The sequence below is a fragment of the Scyliorhinus torazame genome, chromosome 5, assembly GCF_047496885.1.
Source record: "Scyliorhinus torazame isolate Kashiwa2021f chromosome 5, sScyTor2.1, whole genome shotgun sequence".
Lineage (NCBI taxonomy): Eukaryota > Metazoa > Chordata > Chondrichthyes > Carcharhiniformes > Scyliorhinidae > Scyliorhinus > Scyliorhinus torazame.
The window spans coordinates 166,511,259-166,530,924 of record NC_092711.1 but is presented as its reverse complement, the minus strand read 5'-3'; the positions used below and the strand labels follow the sequence as shown (position 1 = coordinate 166,530,924).

The 19,666-nt window shown below is 45.2% G+C and overlaps 1 protein-coding gene across 2 annotated transcripts; it reads left to right on the top strand.

Moving 5' to 3' along the window:
• Positions 1-2,885: 2,885 nt before the first annotated feature.
• On the top strand, positions 2,886-10,761 carry LOC140420496 (uncharacterized). 2 transcript variants are annotated; one of them, XM_072504502.1, is made up of 2 exons: positions 2,886-2,978; positions 9,214-10,761. In XM_072504502.1, exon 2 carries the CDS (start codon positions 9,572-9,574, stop codon positions 10,508-10,510), a length of 939 nt encoding a protein of 312 aa, XP_072360603.1. In that variant the 5' UTR covers positions 2,886-2,978; positions 9,214-9,571; the 3' UTR covers positions 10,511-10,761. The 2 variants fall into 2 exon arrangements, with proteins under 2 accessions (XP_072360603.1, XP_072360604.1); XM_072504503.1 differs by lacking the exon at positions 2,886-2,978 and adding an exon at positions 8,822-8,990.
• Positions 10,762-19,666: the final 8,905 nt, after the last annotated feature.

Here is a 19,666-nt window from a genome sequence, read left to right as displayed (position 1 = left end):
TCCACAGTGTGAACTCTTTCATGTGACTTCAGGCTGGATAACTCAGTGAATCCCTTCCCACACACAGAGCAGGGAAATGGCCTCTCCCCTGTGTGACTGCGTCGATGAATTTCCAGCCCTTTTTCCAGAATTAGATTGGACTCTGAATCTCTTCCCACAGACTTCACATTTCCACGGTTTCTCCATGGGTGTCCTTGTGTCTCTCCAGATCAGATAATCAGTTGAAGCCTTGACCACACACAGAACATGTGTACGGTCTCTCCCCGCTGTGAATGGTGTGATGTTTTTTCAGGCTGTGTAACTGGTTAAAGCTCTTTTCACAGTCAGTGTTCTGGAACACTCTCACTCATTGTGTGTGTGTCTTGGTGCTTTTCCAGTCACAATGATCTTTAAAGTCGTCTGAAGCGAACAGAACAGACAAACATTTCTCCTTCTCGATTCAAAGGTCGATGATATTCAGGCCCCGACGAACCGAGCGACTCTGGCAGATCGAGATGTGATTTTTGATATTTCTGTCTGTAATTCCTCCTCTTCTAATATCCTGTAAAAACAATTTACAAAATACATCATTGTCAGTAAAGGATAGAAAGTCAGAACAGACAATTTTAATTCCTCTGGAACATTTTTTCCTCTCTCACTCCGCAAAAGCTGTCAATCTCCATCCCACACACTCTCCCTCCATTCTCACCTGCTCCACAACGAGTGAAGAAATCCTTCCTCATCTCAGCTTTCTCTCCATTTTCCTGCCTGTTATCCATAACCCTCGACTCCCTCGTCATCAGAAATCTGTCTGGGTGGGAACCATGTGATGCGGCGGAGGAGTAGCTGCTTTTCCACAGATTCTGATGCTACTCACCTAGAATCCGTAATTTATCTTGATTGCCCGACACTCATCTACCTGATCCTTGAATTAATATTTGTTCTCATGCATGGCTCTGGAAGACATTGGGATTAGATAAGGTAAGATTAAGAAATCCGTCGATAAAAGAGGGCAGGCAGTTTCAGTGGAAATGGAGCCGCCTTTTCAACATGGCGGCCTGACCCTCAGGAGGTCTCGCGACCCCGCGCTCTCCGGGACTCTCTCACTCTCGGAGCTGGTGAAGATGATGACTGCCGACATTCTCTGTGTTATTGACCAGAGGCCGAGTGTGCTGATTCAATACCTCTCATTGAGATCATGAGGCCGAGCTGCAAAACACCATGAAGAGGCTCGCTGATCCCGAGGCTGCGAGGGAGACCGGGTAAGTGAAGGACGTGGGAGGGAATATGGTCTTGGACCCGACGGGTGAGAATGGGGAGTTTCGGGACTTCTATAGCAAGCTGTACGAGTCGAAACCCCCGGCCGGGGTGGAGGCGATGAGGCGGACTTTAGAGGGGTTGGAAGAGGAGCAGTTAGAGGCCGTTGGGGCCCCAATTGCCATGGTAGAAGCATCCTTCACTTTCCCGGTCTCCCTTGCAGTCTCCTGCTTCCTCAACTGGTGCACTAGCATCCTGCTCGCCTTCTCCCCGTACTCATACACCACCCTTCTTAACTGCCCCACCGCCTTTCCCATAGATAGAAGCCTGATGGATCTCTGTGTCTATTCGGAACCCTGGATATCCGTTATCCCTTCTTAGTTCCCAAATAACAGAGATCAAGTCTGTGCTTTTTGGCAAAGTTCAGGTGAACTTTGTCAGCTTGTGCCACTGGTAAACTTTGTTTGTCAACACAAGATTAGGTCAGATTGATTGTCTTTAGCGAATACAGTAGTTGAGTTTTCATTCAATTACAAATTGTGTAATTCTTCAAATTATAATACACAGTATAAAATGCCTGAGTGATTTAAAAAAAAGAAAGATGGCGATTTAGCAAAAGCAAGTAAAGGAAATAGGTTTCAGAAAGTGATAGATAGAGGGACTGGAGGTGATGCAACTGGGCAAGGCCCCTGGTCTGGAGGGGTACCTGGTGACATTTTATAAGAAATTCTCTGGGGTATTGGGGCCGGTGCTGGTAAGGGATTTTAACGAGGCAAGGCAGCTGGGAGTACTCTCCCAACGTTGTCGCAGGCTTCGATCTCCCTCATTTTGAAGCGGGAAAAGGACCTCGAACAATGCGAGTCATACAGACCGATCTCCCTGCTAAATGTAGATGCCAAACTATTGGCTAAGATCTTGGCCTCGAGAATAGAGGATTGTGTCCCAGGGGTGATTGTCGTGTGTACGGACAAACCGATTGAGTTCAGATTATTTCAGGCTGCACCGGGGGACGAGGCAGGGGCGCCCGTTCTCCCTACTGCTGTTTGCCCTAGCTATAAAACCATATGCGATGGCACTGAGAGCAGCAGGGGATATGGGGATGGTGGACAGTATGAAAGAGACCATTCTTTTAGCCAAACAAATAAATGTGTCAAGCTGAGGGAGCAACGGGTGTAAATGTGTTAGAGAGAGAGAGACCTGGGCCAACCTTTCCGGAGTCTGCACCCTCCCTGTAATCAGTTCCTTTCCCTTCAGTTGCTGCAAGTGACCAATTGAAGGTGAGAATGAGAAAAGAAATGGAAAGGGGGAGAAAAGAAAGTGTTTTATTCACAGATGTTAGAGACAGGAGGACGTTTCAGTCTGTGTGAAGCTCGATCTCCATTCGCCCTCCTCTCGCACATGCGCAGCCTCTCCTTTCTCTTGGACATGCGCAGTCTCGTGCAGGGGGAGGGGGAAACACCTAGCGGCTTCTCGCTCTGGCCGGAGCCGGTTGCCTGGAAACCTTGCCTCGAGGAGGGGGAACAATGAGTGGGGCGGAGCTGCTGTGTCCGCGCGCTGGGCCTGCGCACTGGAACCGTGAGACGTCACCGCGGATTCCTATGCGTGCGCCTGAAAGAGTTGGTGAACCGGAAGGAGTCTCTTCCTCCATCCAATCAGCTCCCCCGTTGTCTGAAGGCGGAAGTTGGACGCTGAGCAAAACTGGGACCTCACAAACTAAGACATTCCTCCTGTCTCCAACACCTGTGAGTAAAACACTTTCTTTTCTCCCCCTTTCCATTTCTTTTCTCATTCTCACCTTCAATTGGTCACTTGCAGCAACTGAAGCTAAACGAAGTGAAACCAAGGAGACTCTGCAAAGCTTGGCCCAGGTCTCTCTCTCTCTCTCAAAGACATTGACATCCTTTGCTCCCTCAGCTTGACACATTTATTTGTCTGGCTCAAAGGATGGTCTCTTTCCTAATGTTCACAATGAAGGGCTGGTTTCGCCAGGCAATGGTTGACATTTAAGGGGACAGTAAATTAATACCGGACAGAGACATGTCTTGTGTTATATGGTACAGATTAGATATATTATTTATAGTTCTGTAATAACGTACATTTATTATTATTTCTAGCCTTGTAATATTGTACTGTAGTTATGTTATATATTTCGTGTCATCTCTTTCCTCAGAGGGTTATTAGTCTCTAGATATCTCTTCCACGGGGACCGGTTGGGTGTGGGGGTCATTGAATATATTCACGGAAGTGTTGGACAGATTTTTAATAAATTGTTATGTTTTAAATCGTTTTGAAACAATGAATGCAACAGAGTTACAGAAAAAATAGTGGGAAATGGGCACAGAGCAGAACAAGAGATATTGCCAACATAAATCCAAGCAACACATTGCAGAATTAATTTGGAACAGGATATTTGAGGGACCAGAGCCTCGAGATGAAATGCCAGATCAATTGAACAACCAGTTAACAGGTTAAAATAGAGAGTGGGGAAAGAAGGGAAGATTATATCACAATTTAGTTTGTAAACCCAAAAATATTACAAACAGACTAACAGCATAATCAAATTAATATGAATCTCACAACATAGATGACATAGAACTCCTATAGTGCAGAAGGCCATTCGCCCCTTCAAGTCTGCAGTGAGCCTCAAAGAGCATTTCACTTAAGCCCACGCCCCATCTTATCCTCGGAACCCGGTGCATTGATCATGGTCAACCCACCTAACCTACACATCTTGGACACTAAGTGGCAAATTAGCGTGATCAATCCACTTTCACTGCACATCTTTGGACAGTGGGAGGAAACCAGAGCACCCGGAAGAAACACACATAGACACGAGGAGAATATGCAAACTCCACACAGACAGCCCCCCCAAGGCTGGAATTAAACCTGGGTCCCAGGCGCTGAGATAGCAGTACTAACCACTGTGCCCTACTCCCGGCCTAAGTTAAATTCAATTCACTCATGGAAAGCCCAGGAGGAGCAAGTCAGTCAAATTGGATCCTATGTATTTGAGACAGGTGTCCCATGCTTTACCCGATGCATCAGAATCAGAATGAATTACAGACATTAAAAATTGCATGGAGATGCATTCCATAATCAGCCTCTGCCAGTTTTGGATCGAGGGAGAACTGACTGGTCTGCTTCTGTATTGAGCCTGATGAATGTTGGGTCCATCCTCACCCAATCTCTGATGAACCTAAGACGAGAGGCCAATTGATGAAGCAAGACATTGCTTTTCGGGAGACCATACCTCAGCTTTGCTTGGTGATTGGAGCTTAACAAACATTTTGTTCCAGGTAGAGTTATAGATGTTTACAGCATGGAACCAGGCCTTTGGCCCAGCTTGTCCATGCCACCCAGTTTCTATCACTAAGCAAGTCCCACTTGCCAGCATTTGGCCCATATCCCTCTATACCCACCCTGCCCGTGTAACTGTCTAACTGCTTTTTAAAGGACAAATTTGTACCCATCTCTACCACTGCCTCTGGCAGCCCATTCCAGATGTTCACCACCCTCTGTGTGAAGAAATTTCCCCTCTGGTCTCTTTTGCATCTCTCTCCTCTCACCTTAAACCTATGCAGTCTAGTTCTAAACTCCTCTACCTCAGGGAAAAAATGTTGGCTATCTTCCTTATCAATGCACCTCATTATTTTATGGACCTTTATAAGATCACACCTAAGCCTCCTACGCTCCAGGGATAAAAGTCCCAACCTCTCCTTATAACTCAGACCATCAAGTCCTGGCAGCATCCTGGTAAATCTCTTCTGCGCTCTTTCTCATTTAACAATATTCCTTCTATAATAAGGTGACCAGAACTGAACACAATATTCCATGTGTGGTCTTAGCAATGTCTTGTACAACTTCAACAAGACATCCCAACTCCTGTATTCAATATTCTGACCAATAAAACCGAGCATACTGACTGCCTTCTTCACCACCCTGTCCACCTGCGACTCCAGCTACAAGGAGCTATGAACCTGTACTCCTAGATCTCTTTGTTCTGTAACTCTCCCCAACTTGCTACCATTAACTGAGTAGGTCCTGCCCTGATTTGATTAATTCCCCGAACGACTCTGCTTGACAGCAGTATCGGCAGCATCTGCAGAGGGTACAACAGTCTGGGCAACACACTCATTTTAGAACATAGAACATACAGTGCAGAAGGAGGCCATTCAGCCCATCGAGTCTGCACCAACCCACTTAAGCCCTCACTTCTACCCTATCCCTGTAATCCAATAACCCCTCCGAACCTTTTTGGACACTAAGGGAAATCTAGCATGGCCAATCCACCTAACCTGTACGACTTTGGACTGTGGGAGGAAACCAGAGCACCCGGAGGAAACCCATGCAGACACGGGGAGAACGTGCAGACTCTGCACAGATCCAGTGAGGAATCAAACCTGGGACCCTGGTGCTGTGAAGCCACAGTGCTATCCACCTGTGCTACCTTTGCTGCCCCTAGGCTGCAGAACAAAGGTCATTTGTCAAACAGGCAAGTAGTTGCTCGGCTTATTCCCAAACTCATACAACTTCGATCTCACAAATTTTCAACTTTTCTCGACCTGTTGAGTCAACAGGAAGTACAAAGCCACTCTTGCTGCGTTAACCTCCTTCAGCAATAGCTTACTCGGGCCCTCCATATGATTCTCCTCCACCTTCACCAAACAAACCTCCAGACGCCGCTGGTTCTCCAGCATCCTGCACCTTTTATTAGCAGTGTGAGAAATGTTTAGCCCCGAGCATAAACGTCACACGTCTCCCACAAAATGGAGCGGGGAAATCCCAGGGTTCGAGTTAACTAAAAGGAAGAACTCAAACTCTTCCCGAAAGTGCATAATAAATGAACTCGGGGAGGCTCCAAACCTCCACATTCTAGACCTGGGGGTGAGCCCTCGAGCAAAAACTCCTGACAAACGAGGGAAGGTCCTCGATTACAATACTAATTCTCAGCTAAAACACTGCTTTGCTGCGAAAAGCCTGAAACCGTGGCTCCTCCTAATACTGACATCATCTTACCAAGCTGAAATGTAATTAACTCCACAGGGAATCCCCTTCATCCAAACAACTTTCCATTAGCCCACACTTTTTATGATGCTTTAATTGCATATCTGGCTCCAAAACTTAGTTGTCTTTCAAACTAGGATTTCTTTGAGATACATGACTGCAGCGGTCACACACACTAACTCAGGCTTTTAACCCTTACTGCAGCAAATACCCAGATATGAAATGAAATGAAATGAAAATCGCTTATTGTCACAAGTAGGCTTCAAATGAAGTTACGGTGAAAAGCCCCTAGTCGCCACATTCCGGCGCCTGTTCGGGGAGGCTGTTATGGGAATCGAACCGTGCTGCTGGCCTGCCTTGGTCTGCTTTCAAAGCCAGCGATTTAGCCCTGTGCTAAACAGCCCATACAACATCTCTGAAATTCCTACAGCCATCAGGGGCAGGGGGGTAACCCTGGTAACCGGGAGCTTATCTGCCAGAGGATTCAAGGGACAGTTGAAGTCACCAACCACAAAAGAGTTAATTGAAGCTAACTCTGCAAAATTCGCAAAATCCTCAGTAATGAACCCCGGGGAGTGATTCGGGGATCCATAAACATTCATTATTGAAGCAACATCTCCATGCACCTAATCTCTAATGATCACATATCTACCTCCTTTGTCCTTGGTGCAGGTTTCAATCTTAAAAGTGATATTTTTATTAATAAGTATTGTCACACTCCTGCTACTTGATGAAACAGAGGCAAAAAAACTTGCCTCACCCAATCCCGCCTCAATTTAAAGTGCTCCTCATCATCCAGATGAGTTTCTTGTAATAAAGCTATGTCGACTTTCTCCTTAAGAAAGGAGAGGATCTTTTTCCTTCTGATAGGATGATGGATGCCCCGTACATTCCCTGAGAAAATTTGCAGATTAACTGCCGCCATTAGTCAGGCGACAGAGACAGGAACAGATTTTCACACCACAATCGGGCGTGCGCCATTACCCCCTCCTCCAACTCACTTTACACCAGAGGCACCAAAGTCTCCCCAAACTGCTCCTTTCACAGATAAAAGCCCCGTCTGTACCAGACTAGGATAAAGTCAACAACACATAAACCCTCCCTTAATAACAAAAATACAAAGGAATCACCACCACAATAGAACCAAGGGGACATTCCTCAATAAGACTGAGGACCCGGAGGATTAACCCCACGGCCAGACTGTCGTTACCCTCGGGATACCTTCTCCAAAATGAGAAGAAAAGAAAGGCCAACAAGGGAATGGGGATCGAATGTCCCTCCCGCATTTTAGACCCAACGGTGAAGACCTGCATCCACCACCACCCACCCTTCAGCAATGGCCCCACTCGGTTCTGCCATGATTAACGCTCGGATAATAGAAGACAACGGATAATAAGCACACGGCACATCTACCAAAACTGAGATAAGATAATCCGAGTCCAGATTAGAGCCTGAGTTAGTCTGAGCTGCAACCCATCCCTCCAAATCCTTGCCCTTCGTGGATTTAATGAAGGCCAAGGAAGTAGTCGGATTATCGAAAGTCTTGACGGAGTTGTCAATATAATTTTCAGGGTTGCTGGGTAAAGCGACAGAATTCACTCCCGCAGCCTTGAGTTCCCTTCAAACTTCATCGAAGCCTCGCTGCTTCGTTTGCGTAGCTGTTGAAAAATCCTGGAATAAGGAAATTCCTCATTCCTTATGGAGCCAGGTCCCACCTCACCTTACCTGTCTCCAGGACCCTCTGGTGATCTTTCAAGTTGTGGAAGTGAATGATTCCAGGCCTGGGATGAAAACTATCCCTCAGCCTCAAAGACAGGATCCGATGTCCTTTCCAATTTGAAACACCCAGGCTTCACACCCAGCTTGGGAAAACTTGGCAGCCGGTCCTCGAAGAACCTAACGGGAGCAACACCTTCTGGCAGGCCGACGACTCGGATGTTCTTTCTCTGACCGTCGGTTCTCCAAGTCCGCCAGGCTTCTCCCACGCCACTCAGCTGGTTCTCCAAGGATTTAATTCTTGCCTCCGCCGAGGAGGCATCTTGCTCAACGTTCAGGATTCTCTCCTCCGGATCATCGAGCCTCTTCATGGTGTTTTGCAGCTCGGCCTCATGAACTCACAGATATTGAGTCAGCACACTCAGCCTCTGGTCAACAACACGGAGAATGTTGCTGACATCAATCAACCAATGATCCCACAGAATAAATGAGCAGGTTCGATGGGCCGAATGGCCAACTGCAGCTCCTATTTGTTATGATCTCTGTGCCCAGGACAGGAAGTGTCAAATCCCAAATTTCTTTACCCGTCAGTCTGGCCTCAATAAAAGTCGAGATGGATTTGCAGGTACAGCATTAGTTAGTTTATTTAGCTTGCAAGCTTTACTCAGTTCACAGTGGCACAAAGCACATCTTGCTTCGTACACTTATGGAATCAAGTGAGTCTGTAGAACAAAGAAGTCTCTACTGATACATTCAAATGGCATCAAGTTTCACATACACGATTCCCATAGGTCATCCTATACCCCTCCTTACCTGGTCAGACATTCTGATTGGCTCACTTCCAATCCCTTCCTCTTGCCCCTATTACCCAGCATCCTTTTCTCCTCCTTTGGTGGACACACCTCTTCCTTTGCTTTGCCATGCGGTCTGAAATCCTTTGTCTGTGAACTCACCAGAATTAGACTGGCCTATCTCTACATTACATTAATTAATATCTCTAAAGTAACTATTTTATATCACATTCGTCAGATGCAGTGAGTATGGATCTGTCAATCAGCCTGAATCAGCACCTTCAGGAGAATTGGGAGGGTGAATATTAGATACAGCAGAGTGAGAATGGAGGGAGAGTGTGTGGGATGGATATTTACACATTTTGAGGAATGAGAGAGGAAAGAATGTTCTCTAGGAACTAGAATTGTCTGTTCTGAATTTCTATCCTGTGCTGACAGTGATTTCTTTTGTGCATTGTTTTAACAGGATATTAGAAGAGGAGGAATTACAGACAGAAACCTCAAACTTCACGTCTCAATCTGGCTGAGTCTCTCAATTCCTTGGAACTGGATATCACCGGACTTTGAATTGAGAAGGAGAAATGTTTGTCTTTTCTGTCAGCTTCAAAAGATTTTAACCATCAATGTGACTGGAAAAGCCCCGAGACACACACACCCGAGTGAGAGTGTTCCAGAGCACTGACTGTGGAAAGAGCTTTAACCAGTTACACAGCCTGAAAAAACATCACACTATTTACAGCAGGGAGAGACTGTACACCTGTTCTGTGTGTGGATGAGGCTTCAACTGATTGTCAAACCTGGAGAGACACAAGGACACCCGCACCATGAAGAAACCGTGGAAATGTGGGGACTGTGGGAAGGGATTTAGTGCTCCATCTCAGCTGGAAGTTCATCGACGCAGTCACACTGGGGAGAGGCCGTTCACCTGCTCTGTGTGTAGGAAGGGATTCATTCAGTTATCCGCCCTGAAGTCACACCAGCGAGTTCACACCGGGGAGAAGCCGTTCACCTGCTCTCAATGTGGGAAGGGATTCACTGAGTTATCCAGCCTGCGGAAACACCAGCGAGTTCACATTGGGAAGAGGTCGTTCACCTGCTCTCAGTTTGGGAAGAGATTCACTGAGTTATCCAGCCTGCGGAAACACCAGCGAGTTCACACTGGGGAGAGGCCGTTCACCTGCTCTCAGTGTGAGAAGGGATTCATTGCTTTATCGAGCCTGCGGATACATCAGCGCGTTCACACTGGGGAGAGGCCGTTCACCTGCCCTCAGTGTGAGAAGGGATTCACTACTTCATCGAACCTGCTGACACACCAGCGAGTGCACACTGGGGAGAGGCCGTTCACCTGCTCTCAGTGTGAGAAGGGATTCATTGGTTTATCGAACCTGCTGACACACCAGCGAGTGCACACTGGGGAGAGGCCGTTCACCTGCTCTCAGTGTGAGAAGGGATTCACTACTTCATCGAACCTGCTGACACACCAGCGAGTGCACACTGGGGAGAGGCCGTTCACCTGCTCTCAGTGTGAGAAGGGATTCATTGGTTTATCGAACCTGCTGACACACCAGCGAGTGCACACTGGGGAGAGGCCGTTCACCTGCTTTCAGTGTGAGAAAGGATTCACGCAGTTATCCAGCCTGCAGAGACACCAACGATTTCACACTGGGGAGAGGCCATTCACTTGCTGTCAGTGTGAGAAGGGATTCACTCGGTTATCCAACCTGCAGAGACACCAGCGAGTTCACACAGGGAGAAAGCGTTAACCTGCTCTTAGTGAGAGAAGGGATTCAGATTATCCATACACCCTGCGGGAACACGAGTGAGTTCACACCTGGAAGAAGCGATTCACCTGCTCTGAGCAGGGGAGACATTCAATGATCCATCCCAACTCTGGAGACACTAGCGAGTTAAATCTGGGGAGAGACCATTCATCTGCTCTCAATGTGGGGAGGGGTTTTGTGATTCATCACACCTGTTGTGACTCCAACAAGTTCACAATAAATTACAGATGTTGGCTCCGTTGTTATTGTTTCTGCTCTCACTGACATCCAGGACTGCATTTTGTTCATTCTGACATCTGGTGAATGGTGATGATTGGAGGGTTTCTTTCTGCTGGACTGGCCGGTCTAACACCTCTGCCTCCGGTGGGCTGACCATTTTTGAGGCTAGTTGCGATTACCTGGTTCCAAGTTGGCGAGGAGCACAGAATGAAAAGGTGTTTGTATGTTGGAAGATATTTAGTTCCCAAAGCAGCCTCGTTGCCATGAAGATGGGCTATGGTGGTTACATGGTTCTTTTGCCTAATTTATCTGGATGTTTCTCACAGAAGGAAACTGTCACGGTATGAGGGGCAAGTTGTCTGTGGTAGATTGGGAAATTACAATAACCATATCACTGAAAGTGGCAACGCAGGTTGATGAGGAGCTAAGAAGGCAGACGGCATGCTTGTCTTCATTGGTCGGGGCATTGAGTATAAAAATTGGCAAGTCATGCTGCAGCTGTACAGAACCTTAGTTAGGCCACACGTGGAATATTGCCTCCAATTCTGGTCACCACATTACCTAAAGGATGTGGAGGCTTTGGAGAGAGTACAGAGGAGGTTTACCAGGATGTTTCCTGGCCTGAAGGGTATTAGCTATGAGGAGAGGTTGGATAAACTCGGATTGTTTTCACTAGAGCGACAGAGTTGACCTGATAAAAGTTTACAAAATTGAGTGGCATTGACATTGACAGAGTGGATAGTCAGATGCTTTTTCCCAGGTTGTAAAAGTCAACTACTAGGTGACCTAGGTTTAAGGTGCGAGGGGCAAAGTTTAGAGGAGATGTGTGAGGGAGGTTTTTTACACAGAGGGTGGTGAGTGCCTGGAACTCGCTGGTGGAGGAGGTGGTGGAAGCAGGTACGATAGTGACGTTTAAGAGGCATCTTGACGAATACATGAATACGATGGGAATTGACGGATACAGACCCTGGAAGCACAGAACGTTTTAGTATAGACAGACATCATGATCCGAGCAGGCTTGGTGGGCCGAAGGGCCTGTTCCTGTGCTGTACTGTCCTTTGTTCTTTGTTGTTCTATGTATGATGACAGACAATAGACAGGCAACCATTCGCATTTTATTTACATAAAATCTAGATTCCTTTAAGAAGCAAAAATTAAACAGCAAAATGAAGCTATCGTGGCTAACAAAAAAAGTTAAAGATTTTATTAGATCAATGGAGGAGACTCATAAAGTGGCCCAAATAGTAGTGAGCCTGAGGATTGGCAACTTGTTTTAGAATTCAGCAAAGGAGGACCAAGGAACTGATGAAGAGAAAATAGAATATGAGAGCAAACTGGGGAGAAACATAAAAACTGGCTGGAAAAGCTCCTATAGGAACGTGAAAAGGAAAAGATTAGCAAAGATCAATGTGGGTCCATTCCAGGCAGAGACAGGAGAGTTTACCATGGGGAAGAAGGAAATGGCAGAGAAACTAAACAATGTGAGTCTGTTTCACAGAGGAAGATACAGAAATTGTCCCCAAAACACTAGAGTACCAAGGGACCAGTGAGCACGAGGGACTGAAAGAGATTAGTATCAGTGAAAAAGTAGCACTGGAGAAATTGATGTGGTTCAAAGTTAATAAATCCCCAAAAGCTGATGCTCTACATCCCAGAGTGTTGAAAGAGGTGGCTGGAGAGATAGTGGATACACTGGTGATCATCATTCAGAATTCTATAGATTCTGGAATGGTTCCTGCAGATTGGAAGGTGGTAATGTAACCCCAATATTTAAGGAGGGAGAGAGAAAACGGGGAACCACAGACCCATTAGCCTGACATCAGTAGGAGGGAAAATGCTACAATTTATTATAAAGGAAGTGATAACGAATTAGGAACAGGAGTAGGCCACTCGGCCCCTCGAGCCTGCTCCACCATTCAATAAGTTCACGGCTGATCTGACTGAAACCTCAACTCCACAGAGGCCCCTTAGAAAATACATCTGAGGAGATAGTAATAATATTCTTTATTATTATAATCTTTATTATTGTTACAACTAGGCTTACATTAACACTGCTATGAAGTTACTGTGAAAATCCGCTAGTCGCCACACTCCGGCACCTGTTCGGGTACACAGAGGGAGAATTCAGAATGTCCAATTCACCTAACAAGTACATCTTTTGGGACTTGTGGGAGGAAACCGGAGCACCCGGAGGAAACCCACGCAGTTTTGGGGAGAACGTGGAGACTCCGCACAGACAGTGACCCAAGCCGGGACTTGAACCCGGGTCCCTGGAGCTGTGAAGCAACAGTGCTAACCACCATGTGCCTCCACGCTGCCGTGCCAGTTGTGGGGAACAAGGAAATGGCAGAGGAGTTAAACAGATTTTTTTGCATCGGTCTTTATGGTGGAAGATACTTTGTTATCCCATTAATTCTAAAGAATACAAATAGAGCAATTAAATACCATCACTGGAGAAGTCATTTTGGACAAACTAATGGGGATAAGATAAGTCCCCTGGATGGCTGCATCCTCGGATCCTAAAATAAATGTCTACAGAGATAGTGGATGCATTGATTGTAATTTTCCAAAAATCCTTGGATTCTGGAGAAGTACCAGAGGATTGGAAAACTGCCAATGTGACAACCCCCTGATTCAGAATGGTAGGGAGGCAAAAAATGAGACACTATAGGACATTTATTGTTGAAAAAAATGTTGGAATCAATTATTAGGAAGTAATAGCAGCACATTCCAAAAAACATAATCTAATCAAGCAGAGTCAGCATGGCTTTGTGAAAGGGAAAATGTGTCTGACTAATTTATCAGAGTGTTTTGAGGAAGTCTCAACCAGAGTGGATAGAGGGGGACCAGTAGATGTGTTATATTTAAACTTCCAGGAGGCCTTTGACAAGGTACCTCACAAAACATTAAGTCATGAGATAAGAACACATGGAGTTGGAGGTAGTATATTGACATGGATAGAGAATTGGCTAATGAGCAGGAAACAGTGAGTGGGGATAAGGGGTTCTTTTTCAGGTTGGTGACCTGTAACCAGTGGGGTTCCACAGGGGTCAGTTCTGGCACCGCAACAGTGTACAATTTATGTTCATGACTTGGAGGAAGGAAGCAAATGTACTGTGCCCAAATTTGCAGACAACACAAAAATAGGTGGAAAGGCAAGTTGCGAGGGGAATACAAACAGTTTGCAAAGAGATATTGAGAGGTTAAGCAAGTGGACAAAAAGTTGCCACATGGAGCATAATGTGGGAAAATGTGAAGTTAATTTTGGAAGGGAGAACAAAAGAACAGTATTATTTAAATGGAGAAAAACTGCAGAAAGCTGCAGCACAAAGGGACTTGGGGGAACTTGTGCACGAAACACAGAAAGCTAGCAGACAGGTGCAGCAGGTAATCAGGAAGGCTAATGGAATGTTGGCCCTGATTCCAAGGGTGTTGGAGTATAAGAGTCGGGAAGTCTTGCTGCAGCTGTACATGGTGCTGGTGACACCACATCTGGAGAACTGAGAGCAATTTTGATCCCCTTATGTAAGGAAATGTATTATTTCATTGGAGGAGGTTTCGAGAAGATTCACTAGGATAATCCCAGGTATGGAGGGATTGTCTTAGGAGCAAAGGTTAAACAGATTGGGACTCTACTCATTGGAATTTAGAAGAATGAGAAGTGATCTCATTGAAACATACAGGATTATTAAGGAGCTTCACAGGGTAAATGCTGAGAGGATGTTTCCCCTCATGGGAGTATCTAGGACCAGATGGCATCGTCTCAGAATAAAGAGATGTCAATTTAAGACTGAGATGAGGAGGAAATTCTTCTGAGAGTCTTTGGAACAGTGAGAGTTGAGGGGACAGAGTCCTTGTGTATATGTAAGGCCGAGATAGATTCTTGATCAGTGAGGGAACCGAGAATTACAGGGAAAGGGCAAGAAAGTGAACGTGTGAAATGTTAGATCAGCTGTGATCCTATTGAAAGATGGACCAGGCTGGAAGGGCCGAATGGCTTACTCCTGTTCCTATTACGTCTGGTCTTAGTATGGTTTATTCCCACCTACCCTCCCGATAACCTTTCACCCCCTTGCTTTTCAAGAATCTATCCAGCCTGCCTTCAAAATATTCAAAGTCTCTGCTTCCACTGCCCTTTGAGGAAGAGAGTTCCAAAGACTCCCAACCCTCTGCCTTAAATGGACAAGTTGTTACTTTTAAAGTGACTCCAATTTCTCGATCCTCCCACAAGAGGAAACATCCTCTCCACATCCACCCTGTCAAGGCCCCTCAGGATCTTATGCGGTTCAATCAAGTCACCGAAACTCCATCGGACACAAGCCCAGCCTGTCCAATCATTCCTCATCAGACCAGCCTCCAATTCCAGGTATAAGTCCAGTAAACCTTCTCTGAACTGCTTCCAACACATTTACATCATACCTTAAATGAGAGCGATACTGTACACAGTGCTCCAGATGTGGTCTCACCAATGTCCTGTATAACTGAAGCATAACCTCCCTACTTTTGTATTCAATTCCCCTCACAATAAACAATAACATTCTATTAGCTTTCCTAATTACTTGCTGGACCTGTATACTCGTCTTTTGTGATTCATGCTCTTGGACACCCAGATCCCTCTGAATCTCAGAGCTCTGCAATCTCTCACCATTTAGATAATAAGCTTTTTTATTCTTCTGGCCAACATGGGCAATTTCACATTTTCCCACATTATTCTCCATTTGACAGATCTTTTTCCACTCATTTAAAATATACCTTTTTAACCGCCTTATGTCCTCTTCACAATTTACTTTCCTGCTTATCATTGTACCATTGGAACATAGGAGCAGGAGTTGGTCATTCAGCCCGTCGAGCCTGCTCCACCATTCAATATGATCGTGGCTGATCATCCACTTCAATGCTTTTCCCCCATATCCCTTTATGTTATTGCTATTTAGAAATCTGTCAGTCTCTGCTTTAAACACACTCAATGACTGAGCTCCCACAGCCCTCTGGGGTAGGGAATTCCAAAGATTTACAACTTGCAGATCTCTGCAGATCAAACCATTGCCCCGTTCTATCCCCATATCCCTGTCAGTTTACTTCCCTCAAAAGCACGTCCAATTTCCTTTTAGAAACATTCCAACATCTCTGCTTCTACCCGCATTGTCGGAAGTGGCTTCCAGGTATTTCCCACTTTCTTCAAATGCAAATGAGTCTCAGAGAGCACAGAAAGAGGCCATCCCACCCATTGTTCCCATGCTAGCTCTTTGAATGAACTATCTAATTAGTCCCATCGCCCGGCAAGTTCCTTTTCCTCCAGAATCTGTCCAGTTCCCTTTTGAAAGTTGCTGTTGAATTTACTTCCTACACCATTGTCAGGCAGTGAATCCCAACAACTCGTTCTGTTATAAATATAATAATTTCACGATACTCTGTATTTGGATTTTCACAGGGGATTTGAAATGGGGAGAAAGACATTGTTGTTACACAAAATCAAGACTCAGTCTTTATGAATGATCTTCATGAATGGGCAGAGTGTGAAATACCCAGGTTTGCGGTGCCAGACTGGCAGTGCCAAGTGCACACGTTCCAGGGGCTGGGCCAGGGAGGGCCACCCTGCCCTAACCCTCACCACTCAGGGGCCTCCCAATGGCCCGGGAACCCTCGGGAATCGTGACGCCTGGCACTTGTCTGTGTGGGCCAATACTAATCGGCTTCCATGTGACCGACTGGGGAGTCGCTTATATCATAGGGTGTCCTTCCCGTTAATGGGATGGAGATTGGCCTTAATTGTATCCAGATCTCTCCAATGGGAATAGGCCGGTTAGATCTGAAACCGATTGGCGCTTAGTGCGGTGCCTGATTTCAGACTCTCCTGCGATCTAAGTGGCGCACTTGGATTTGCACCTTGCGCATCGTGGCCATTAGATCATACCCTGATTTTCATTTGCTGTAAAAGCTTCATTGCTGTGTATGTAAAGAATGTGCAATGAGGATAAATGTACTGGCAAGAGAGACCTTCAAGTTCTGATTCGCCTCAACATTTGAAACTGTATGAATAAGGGATTGTACAGACTCAGATAAAGGGACAGTATGAAACAGTTCTATTGTATTCTTGTCTAAGATAATGAGAGAAGGTGGTGTCAGTAATTGGGGATCCAATTAAATTAATCAAGTGACCAAATTGACCAATTGCCGTGTTACAACAGGCCCAACTCTGACGTGAGGTAATGGTCACTTTGGGGATAAAAGTAGAGGTTCCAAAAGTCTTCCTTGTTGGCCAAGTACTGAAGATTCCCGAGGCTGAGTTCTAAGGAAATTACTGTCAAAGAAGGAGCCAGACTCCCGAGGCTGAATTGCACAAGAATTACTGTCAAAGAAGGAGCCAGAGAGGGTTACGCTTCTACAGACTGATCACCCACATGAAGTTGGAAAAGTCAATGTCTGAAAGTTTCTTTGAATAAATGTTTAAAATTTAATATCAAGAGAATTCTGCCTTTGCCTTAATTGCCTTGTCTGAACCAAAGTGAATTTATTAAATGGTAAGTTGGGGGTGGCTGAAATCAATTAAGTTCCAGATAAGATCAGAAAACATAAACCTTCAATTTAAAAACTTAGATTTCTATAGCGCCTTTCACAACCATAGGATGACCCAAAGTGCTTTACAGCCAATGAAGTACTTTTGAAGTGTAGTCACTGTTGTAATGTAGGAAACACATCAGCCAATTTACACACAGCAAGATCCCACACACAGCAATGTGATAATGAGCAGATGATCTGTTTTTAGTGATGTTGATTGAGGGGTAAATATTGACCAGGACACTGGGGATAACTCCCCTGCTCTTCTTCAAAATAGTGGCTGTGGAACTTTTACACCCACCTGGGAGGGGCAGACAGGACCTCAGTTTAACATCTTATTTGAAAGTTGGCTGTTCTGACAGTGCAGCACTCCCTCAGTGCTGGGATGAGGAATGTTGGAAGTGGTTTTTGTCCACAGGTCCCTAACTGGGTCTTAACCTTCTGATCCAGAGGTGATAGTGCTGCCCCCTGAGCCATGGCGGACACTAGTTAGAAAGGAAAAGTTACGCTTTAAAACCCTCCACCCTTTGCCTCAATCTAATAATTAAAAACTCCAGTATAAATAACATGGATTTAACTGACAAATGTTTAAGTATTGATTTTGAGCCACAAGTTTTAACTTCCCACTTTCTCCCCGGGCACCTTTCTGTCTCTATTGCTCATATCAATGACAGCCGGGTGACAGAGCTGAGGGCTGAAATTAGCTGAAAATAACGGGGCCTGCATCCCAGTTGGAAAACTGCAATGGGCGTTGCACTAATTGAGTGTCAGGTAGGTGCTGGAGGACTGACTGGGAAATGGACCACAAATCAATTATTACATCGGTCACTAATCCGATCCCAGACCAAACCCCAACAGTTGCTAGGATACTGGACCAAACCCCCAATATTTCAGTTTATTTGTCAGACTGTGCGGAAAGAATGATTCGCTCCAGGAGTGATCACATGAAGAAATAGAGCTTGGTTATTTTTAAAATAAAATTTTATTATGGCGACAATATTAAACATTTTAACATCACACCCAAAAACAACAGCTTACAGTTAGCCACTTAAACACTACTACTCAATCTCCCATTAAACAACAGGAAAAGAAAGATACAGCTCTCAATCTATCTTACTGTGGGAATTGTGGACCTAGAATTCAACTCCTCTCTCCAAATCTTTCTCCAAAAACTGCTCTCTAAAGATTTTTAAAATGTCTTTCTGCCTTCCTTGGTTCACCCAGCAATGACCTAATCTCCCCAAGCTGGAAAACAAATGACCTCTGTCGGCTGCAAAGTACAGTAATTCCACAAGTACTTTCCCAGTCAAACCACAGTCCAATAGCCCAGACTGAAAAAAACATTCCTTTGTCAATTTCACCTTCTGACTACTAAAAACACCCACGCCCTGCAAAACAGAATCCTTCTTTAAAATAAAAACAGGACCACTGCAGTGAATCACACTTTAACCCAATGCTTTTAACCCTTAAATTGCCCAATACATTTATGATCGAAATTTTCCTAAAATCTTCCAATTGTCACACCTCCCCCTTTAAAAAAATGAACCAGCTATGTATGCAAATGGCTTTATTTTTCTAAAAACGTTTTAACTTTAAACATTTCTTATGATTACATGCAACTTATACTCTATAATAACATTTTACATTTTTCAACAGGCTAACCTACACATGAGTATAGTCCATTTATGTCTTCTCACATGTCAGTCACTAGCATAAATTTAACCACTACTTCGAGCGAGAGAGATTTCAAAGATCAGGGTGGCCTCCCAAGATTACACAAGAAAAGCTTCATCAACAATTCAGTGATAAATGCACAGAATGGTGGCACAGTGGTCAGCACTGCTGCCTCACGGCACCGAGGTCCCAGGTTCGATCCTGGCCCTGGGTTACTGTCCGTGTGGAGTTTGCACATTCTCCCCGTGTCTGCGTGGGTCTCACCCCCACAACCCAAAGATGTGCAAGATAGGTGGATTGGCCATGCTAAATTGCCCCTTAATTAGAAAAAATAATTGGATACTCTAAATTAAAAAAAAATAATTCAGTGATATGTAGTTGCCTGGCTCTGACAGCAGAATTCTTCTCTTGATGGTAAGACAGGTTGCTATCGATGCTGCAGCATTCATCATCTGTTCTTCACATTTATCAGCTGCTTTGTATTCTGTGTCTGTTGAGGATAGCCAAAAATAATGGGTAAGTGCTGGTGCATTTGGACAGTGCAAAACAACAGTCATTGCATGCAAACGTTTGCTGAACATTCTGGCTACATTTGTACAAGCTCTTCAGCCTCCACCACAGACGATGCTCTCTATAAAACTGTGAGACAGCTCCAGTCCTGACCAGATACTAGTATAATCACCTTGT